This window comes from Danio aesculapii, chromosome 13, assembly GCF_903798145.1.
Source record: "Danio aesculapii chromosome 13, fDanAes4.1, whole genome shotgun sequence".
In the NCBI taxonomy this organism is placed as follows: Eukaryota; Metazoa; Chordata; class Actinopteri; order Cypriniformes; family Danionidae; genus Danio; species Danio aesculapii.
Window position 1 is genome coordinate 30348260 of NC_079447.1, and position 9077 is coordinate 30357336.

At 36.7% G+C, this 9077-nt stretch overlaps 1 protein-coding gene across 1 annotated transcript in view; it reads right to left on the minus strand.

Moving 5' to 3' along the window:
• Window positions 1-9077, minus strand: part of LOC130239532 (nuclear factor NF-kappa-B p100 subunit-like) — a 37280-nt gene that overhangs the window by 27003 nt on the left and 1200 nt on the right. The window contains exons 2-5 of the mRNA XM_056470782.1: window positions 4031-5263; window positions 1005-1112; window positions 725-919; window positions 372-518 (exon numbers count right to left, since the gene is read on the minus strand). Of these exons, the coding sequence (XP_056326757.1) occupies window positions 372-518; window positions 725-919; window positions 1005-1112; window positions 4031-5204 (1624 nt within the window). The 5' untranslated portion in view covers window positions 5205-5263. The remainder of the gene's footprint in view (window positions 1-371; window positions 519-724; window positions 920-1004; window positions 1113-4030; window positions 5264-9077) is intronic.

The following is a 9077-nucleotide window of genomic DNA, read 5'->3' on the forward strand; positions in this document are numbered from 1 at the left end:
CTTTGGACCTGTGGGGGAAACCAGAGCACCCGGAGGAAACCCATGCAAACACGGGGAGAACATGCAAACTTCCCACAGAAATGCCAACTGACCCAGTCAGGGCTCGAACCAGCAAACTTATTGCTGTAACATGACAATGCTACCCACTGTGCCACCACGCCACCCCTTATTTCAGTTTACATTTGTTAAAATGTACATTTTCAGAATGTCAGAATTTTAATACTATTTTCATCCATTTTAAATATTTGTAAGAAAAAAAGTAAAACTAAATATTAAAAATATTTATTTATCAAAGAAATTGATTGAACGTTTGCTGATGTCCACTAGTGGGCTTTGGTCTACTGCTTAATATTCACTGCTTTATAAAACACCTTTGTTCCTCTCCAAACGCTGCAGCCATAAGAGAGCAGCTCCCCAAAGTATGACAGCTCCCTGCTGGCCATCTCCTTGCTCCACAGTCAAAATAGCTTTCAACACACCTCCAGCTCTGGATATTCCCTCTGCCTCATCGCGCCATGCTAAAACCCAGAAAAACTGAATTATGCAACAAAATGTAATTGATACCTGTAGATGTGACTGTTAAGTAAGTAATGCAGCTAAAAATGTTAAAGTTCGTGGATCAATTGTTAAAGTTTGTGTCCCTCTCAACCATACATTCTTTCACTGTCCACTATGGCATTTCTATTACTATACAATCTGAAATACTCAACTGCAGCAAAATTACCTGTGATTAATTTGCTGTGTTTAACCCTCAGCAGAGCATGAACCAGTGTGTCTGGCCGTAAAGCTCCAAGGCGGATGAAGGAGATGGAGTGCAAATCCTGAGGCCTGTGAGGCGGCAGAGACACCAACAGGGGGCGCTTTTCACACAGATGAGTACACAGCGTTCTCAATGAGTGACTGTTCAAATTCTGTGGAGCTACACAAGATCTGCATTACAAAAGCAGGACTTTACATCTTTTATCCTGACAAAATAGCCCCATTAGTGATTAGATTTGGGTTACCAATTGGAATACGCTCTCTTGTGACTTGTCCTAAATTCAGCAGCTTGCTGGTGAAAGAGGACTGCAGGACAGTCTCATTTTTCCACTTGTCAACGTGCACGGTCACATCTGCCAAAGTAAAAAAAAGAAAGGTAAATGAATGAAGACATTTCATCAGCTTTCACATTTCAAGAGTGTTTTTTTCAACCACATATCCTTCTTCTTCTTTTAAGATGAGTCACTTCTGTTCAGGATATACTGGTATTGGTTGAGCTGATCCGCCATTAGTTGGCCTTACGGGTCATCATCTCAGAGGATCATCCTGATATTCTTGTTTTGTTGCTTACTGGTAGATTTTCTATATTCACACTCCTTCTGCTGACAATGGTTTCTTTAAATGCATGCATCCTACAAGTTAAGTGAAAGCTACATACATTTTATTTCCCAGTTAGACATAACAAAGACGTAAAGTTCAGATTTTTAAGTAGACGATGTGGTCTAAGTAATTGTGGACCCCAGAACACATTGTATATTATAGGTTTACAGTATGTGGTTGGTTAGAAGTCTTTTCTGATCACTGCAAGGCTGCATTTATTTGACAAAAATAATAATAATACATTCCTGTAAAGGCAAAACAGCATCATTATTCAGTCTTCACTGTCAAGCTATCTTTCACAAAGTCAAGCATTATTTATATATATTTATATTTATGTGAACTATTTATTATATTCATTAATAGTTATTAAACATTACTAATTATATAAGAAACAGTTGTGCAGCTTAATACTTGTAGAAATTAAGATGTTAAAATATCAGCATTTATTTGAAGGAGAAATTTTTATTCAGTCTATTTTGATCAACTTAAAGGGGACCTATTATGCCACTTTTTACAAGATGTAAAATAAGTCTCTGGCATCGTTACAGAGTGTGTGTGTGTGACATATCAGCTCGAAAGACGCAGCAGACAACTTTTTATAGCTCTTTGAACTTGTCACTTTTAAGGTTTGATCCCAAACATCATGCCATTTTGGTATTTGTGGCTTTAAATTTAAATGACTTTGTGTTCCAGGCAGAGAAACAAATGCCTATACTGCTTCACACTCAGGGCTGTGTATATGATCATGAGTAAGAGATTGTCCCTAATGTGTGGGACTTTCCCTCTATGATGATGTGTAGAACCCATACAGGAAGTGCGATTATAAAAAAAAATAATGGAGTAATTATTTTCATTAGAGGCTGGTTATATTCTCATACTGTAGCCACACAGCTGTTTAAATGCCTTCTAAACAGGGTTTTTGTACAGTAGATCCCCTTTAATGCATCCATGGTTATAAGCCAGTTACAATATCTATTTTTTGTTGAATGATATATTGGACCAAATTATATTGCGTTAAACGATATTATTGTCATTTTAAGACCATTTTATGCCACACTATATGTTGACAATTTCAATATGGTCATGTCATTGACCTATGAACATTTCCTGCTTGCTAGTACACTATTTCAAAACTGTAGCAAGAGGCAATTCAATCATAACTTAATGTTAAACAGCTATCATAACATTGTTTACTAATACGTCTCTTTTTGGATTCTCGGAAGCTATAGAAAAATTAGAAATGTAAAACAGGAAATACGTTGGGACCATTGTTTTTGTTTACATCCCTCAAAATGGTCTATACACTCAAAAAAATGGCAGACTGACAATATAATATCATTACAATGCAAGTTTAAAAAGCACATAATATTTTATTCTTAAGAATATTTCATTTAATCATAATCCTTTTAACAATTTAGATATTAGAATCAGAATGTGGCAGCAAGATCGCCTCACAGCAAGAAGGTCGCTGGTTTGAGCCCCGGCTGGGTCAGTTGGCATTTCTGTGTGAAGTTTGCATGTTCTCTCTTTGTTCGTGTGGGTTTCCTCCGGGTGCTCCGGTTTCCCCCAAAAGTCCAAAGACATGCGCTATAGGTGAATTGGGAAGGCTAAATTGTCCGTAGTGTATGGGTGTGAATGAGTGTGCATGGATGTTTCCGAGTGATGGGTTGCAGCTGGATGAGCATCCGCTGCTTAAAACATATGCTGGATAAGTTGGTGGTTCACTCCGCTGTGGCAATTTATATATATATATATATATGTCTGTATATGGACATGTCTTCATTTTTGGTGATGCAATATATTGTATATATATACATCACCAAAAATTAAGACATGTCCATGTGTGACAGGCCTACTTGGTTAACTAATGTCTTTACAAAAACAAAAAAAACTGTATGTATGTATATATTCATTCATTCATTTTCTTTTCGGCTTAGTTCCTTTATTAAACTGAGGTCGCCACAGCAGAATGAACCGCCAACTTATCCAGCATCTGTTTTACACAGCGGATGCCCTTCCAGCTGGAAGCTGAAAACATCCATCCACTCTCATTCACACACATATGCTACGTACAATTTAGCCTACCCAATTCACCTATACCACGTTTTTGGACTTGTGGGGTAAACCGGAGCACTCAGAAGAAACCCACGTGAACACAGAGAGAACATGTAAACTCCACCAACAACATGCCAACTGACCCAGCCGGGGCTCGAATCAGCGATTTCTCTTGCTGTGATGCGATTGTGCTACCCACTGTGCCACCGTGCTCCCCGTGTGTGTGCGTGTGTGTGTGTGTATATATATATATATATATCCTGTGGGTCAGTATGACACAAATATAAATTATGTAGTGTTTTAAATGTCTAGATATATACCTTAAATAAATAAATCATGTTTTCAATTGGAGTTTGAAACTTGTATATTGCTGTATTTCAGATTATATTTGTTCTGCATAGACTCTCCCTATAGTGGCAATAATCATAAAATGCGATTTCATTTACTTTTTTCAGCATAAGACACTAAATTTCTCAGTGCATATTACATTTGGATGTTCACATAAAAATATGTTTAACATATAAGCCTTTATAACATAATAAAAATGAATGTACAAAAAGTAATAGTGAAAAGTCAACAGTAAATTGTGTTAATTTGTAGGTTTTCATTATTTTACCTGTAATTAGCAGAATATCTCCTGGATAAACTGTCAGGGCCCAGAAGGCAGACGTCCGCCATAAAACCACCTTCATCTCCACATCTGATTGGTCAGTGACAATCAGCGTTGCTAGCGGTACACTGGTACCAGCAGAAGCTCCGGATTTCACCTTGACCTCTTTTAAGTGGCATGGATGCACCACAGCCACCAAGATAGCATACCGTACACCATGTGTCTTACACCTGGCCAGCAGGGCTGTAGGACCACACAGGGGGGCAACAATAGTTTTTGTCCTCTGATCTGTTGTTCCTTTGGTATTACACACAGTCTGAGGGAACTTCATCTTTTTAGCAGCAGAGGGACCAGGTGATGACTGTGCAGTTGAAGTTGGAGAATCATTAATGAGCCCATCATTATTCTGATACACAGATTTTTCAGGTATAGCATTGCCCTGAGAGCAGAGGATGCCTTCAGATGTGATTTCCAGAATCAGCCCTCTCTCCTGCTGTCTTTGGCTCAGACTGCCATACTCTCCTGAGCTTTGCAAAGTTCCCCCCAAACCTCTTTCTTCAGGACTGACTGCAGGACTATACAACTCCGGGGAACTCACAGAGGCTGAGGATGTTTGTTTGGGAGGGGTGTGTGGAGAACCGAGAAGAAATTCTTCAATTAGTCCAGAAGTTGGACATTGAGACACTCTACTTCGAAGAAGCAAAGCTTGAGACTTTGTCCATGAACTCAGATACTCAGTCTCGATGGAAACTGGTGACCTAGACCTTCCATCTCTGCTCTGTCCAGCTAAACAAGAGAAGCAACTATCAAGATATTCTGTCACTAATACAGGACACAACTCCTCTTCTTCAACAGATTCTGGCTTTGATTGGCAGCCTGATGGAGTGCTGTCGTCCTCCGATATTTTGTTTTCTTCTTCCCTCCTCCCAGGTAGTTTATCAGAGGCAACAGCAGATTTCAGCCAGTCATTAACCTCCACACCAGACTCATCATTTGTTTGGGCCTCTCCAGTGGTGTGCTTGGGAATCAGCTGACCTTGACTCCAAGTGAAGTCCATTGTTGTCCAGTGTGTGGCCGCTCTGTCCTGCACCTCTACATTGAGGGCTTGAGAACATGGAGCACCCAAAAACACATGAATATTTGGTTTGTTTGCCATACTGCTCTCCATGAATTGGCCCATTCATTAAATGCATTTTGCCAGATCTTCCCCCATATTTACAGGTAGATCAAGTTTGCCACCTGCATGAAAACAGAAATGCATACTGTAAGCTGAGCAAGCTCTATAGAAATACTGGTAACACTTACTGTAGATCTCTAACACAGGCCAGTGATTGGGTAGCAAACTAATCGTGTATTTTACAGCACGTTTATAACCTTTTTTAATGTTTAATAAAAATGTTTGTTAAATTAAATGCACATGGATTCTTTAACTAATGGTTATATTTGTCAAAACATCAGAGAAACAGATGAAATTGTCATTAAGTCTAAGGAATAGATTAGCTAAAATCTTAATATTTTTATTATTTGTTATTATTATTATTGTTTAATAATATTTTTATTTGCCTTTGCCCTATTTGAATCAATTAAAATAATAAGAAAATGACGAGATGAGTGGCCTGAGTGTTTATAAATAATGCCAATATTCATATTTCCAGTCAAAATTTAAATAATAAAACTATAATTGCATTTATTTGTTCATTCATTTTCTTTTTCGCTTAGTCCCTTTACTAATCTGGAGTTGCCACAGTGGAAGGAACCGCCAACTTATCCAGCATATGTTTTACACAGCGGATGCCCTTATAGCTGCAACCCATCACTGGGAAACATCTATACACTCTCAACCACACACACTATAGCCAATTTAGCCCATTCAATTCACCTATGTCTTTGGACTGTCGGGAAAACCAGAGCACATGGAGGAAACCAATGCAAACACGGGGAGAACATGCAAACTCCACACAGAAATGTCAACTGACCCAGCCGGGGCTCGAACCAGCGGCGTTCTTGCTGTTAGGCGATCGTGCTACCAACTGCGCCACCGTGCTGCTTTATAATTACATTTACATAATTATTATTTTAAATTACAGTGAATAACTGTGATGTAATATTTAACAGAGAACTACAGTGCAATAGCATTGAGGAAGAGAATTAGGAATACAGTATAAAACCCCACAGCCGGTGGGAACATTTTAATGTGTCTGTGCAAGTATGCATTCCTAAGATCAGTTGTTTTCACTTAGCAAAAGAAGAAAAAACACAGTTTATTGAGTGACTCTCCAGAACTATACCCCAACCAGATGATGGGTGTTGCACCATGTGAGCCAATAACAGAGCAGTACTTCTTTTTAAACTAAAGTGTGATTTATCACCAGATACATTTGTTTCCAGACATGGTGGAATAGAGGAAAGGTGTGAGGAAAGAACTTACTTTTTACCTGATGGTTACACTGCACCATTTTTTAAGGAGAGTAAAAACGTTGAACGTAAAAAAACGTTTATTTAAACCACCGAAAAACTATTTTCTTTTTTTTTTTTAGACCAACAAAGCGGTTGTGGCACCTTGTAAAATACATTAGATTGCTTTTTAACTTAAAAATGAAAAGTAGAAACAATACACACTACTGTTGTATGTAGCATGATGTTTGGGGTAATTTATTTTTTCATGTTTTTTTTTTTTTAATTATTCTGTTCATCAAGGAGGCATTAACTAAAATTGTTAAATATGTATTAAAATTTGAAATAACTACTTTTTATTGTATGTAGTTTTAAATTAAATTATTACTCCAGTCATTATTGATTTTATTACTATTACCATTAATAATAATAATATTAATAATAATAATAAACAGAGTGATTTTTGAAGGATCATGTGACTCTGAAGACAGGAGTAATAAAGCTGTAAATTCATCTTTAAAATCACTGGAATAAATGATTAAATTAAATTTTAAACTACGTTTGAACAGTTATTTTATAGCACAATAACATTTCACAATTTTACAGTTTGTACTGTAATTTTGATTAAATAAATGCAGCATTGGTGAGCAGGATAAGCTTATTTTAAAACATTTAAAAATCCTACTCACCCCAAACATTTGACCAGTAGTGTAATAATCAGAATAATTATATATTACAGTATCCATTGCGACTGTCCAGTTGTTATAATACTCTGTGGGAATTAAATACACACACACTGACAAAAGAGCACAAATTTTTCCCTGGAAAAGATTTAAAGATGTCCTGCATGAGCTGAATGTATTTCGAACAGGAACCAATTATGGCAGCCAAAAAAAAAAAGACATGACGTAACTCCACATGTCACTGTAAGCCCGTGTGAAATACATGATTAAATCTAATTGTCACAAACAAATAAGGCTCTTTTTATTTAAGTCTTATCTGTCCGTGTGCAGAGAGAGAATGAGACAGGGAGAGAGAGCAGAGAACACAGGGTCATTGCCCTTTACCATTCTTTGTGCCATAGTAACAAAACTATTTTATTTTCAAAGAAACACTAACTATTGCATTTAGTGAATTTAAACTACTATACTGTACAAATGCTAGCTTTCTAATAGGAAGCAGACACTATACTTGATTTATGAGACCAAGGATGTGAAAGTACTGCATGTGCATCAAAACACCAACAACCCAGACACCAAAGTCACCACTGTCAGCAGGGCTTCAGATGACCTCCAGTGACCTCAGCTGAGCAAGAAAAAGCCAGTCTGGATGAGCAAAAACAGAACTAAACCCCTGCCCTTTAACAGGGAAATCTTTAGCTTTTGCTACTGTTAGAGAGAGTATGAATGAAAATTTTCTAAAGAGGACTACTAGAAATGTTTAGGATATAGATTAGAAAACTATTGCGTTCCTAACATATAACATGTTAACTTCCAAATTCACATTCAAGTGCATAAAAACAAGCACATAAAAAATTCAAGGAATAAAAATATATCAAATAAATATAAAATAAACTTCAGTAAAATCATTTAATTAAAAAATCATAGAAATAGTCTGTTTTTGGGTAACATTTAGTGTGAGTGAATAGTCTTTGTTTGTGGCACTCTCTGCACAAACAAATAGTGCAGTCAATGTTCTATTCATTTACTCACCCTCAAGCCATCCAAGATGCAGATGACTTTTATTTACTTTAATAGCTTCTTCGGTAGACATGACTATATAATTTTAGCGGAAACTGTAGTCTAGTCATGGTGTTTCATATTCACAAGTAAATGGCTACCACATTTTGAAAGTACAAAATATACAGGCATAACAAAATTAATACATCTACACTAGGGTCTTTTGAATCAATCTGACTGTACAAGAAACTGAACTTGACTTACAGCATTTTTACCTTTAATTCAGACTTTAGATGATTGTTGACCCACTTAGTAAAGTCTACCAACTTTGCATTCTAAGAGTAATAATGTTGTATAGAATGTTTAGTTGCACAGACTGATCATTCTGCTTCATAAGACCTTGGCGTCTACAGAACATTGCCTGAGGGTGAGAAAATGACAGAAAATTATTTTAAATTTTGTCGTAGAAATCTTCTAAAATGACTTCAGTCAGGCAAGGGTTAGAGCAAAGCAAAAAAAGTAGTTCAAAGTAGTTTAAAAGTAGTTAATTAAAATAATCCTGCGGGATGACACCTGTTACACACACACAGAGTGAATGTGTAAGAGACTGTCTCAGTCTTTTCAACAGACAGTTTAAACCCCTCAGTGCACGTACACTCACATTTGTGCCAAACTCCAGGAAAGATACATTTCTGGTGGGAAAGAAAAGATCTTCCTGTGGTTTTCTAACTCCTGACCAGAGTACTACAATGTATCAGGCTTTGGCCTTGGCCAGTACCAAACTGCTTCCGTCTGCATTTTACGAAAACATGTTCCATTACATTTTATTTTCTGTTTCATTTTAATTTAGTTTAACTTGTACGAATAAAAATCACTAAATATACTAAAAGATATTAGTACATTTGTACATGTAATACATTTTTTGGAGTAAGATCCCACAAAAAAAAAAAAAAAACATAGAAACCATCACAGCTTTTCTA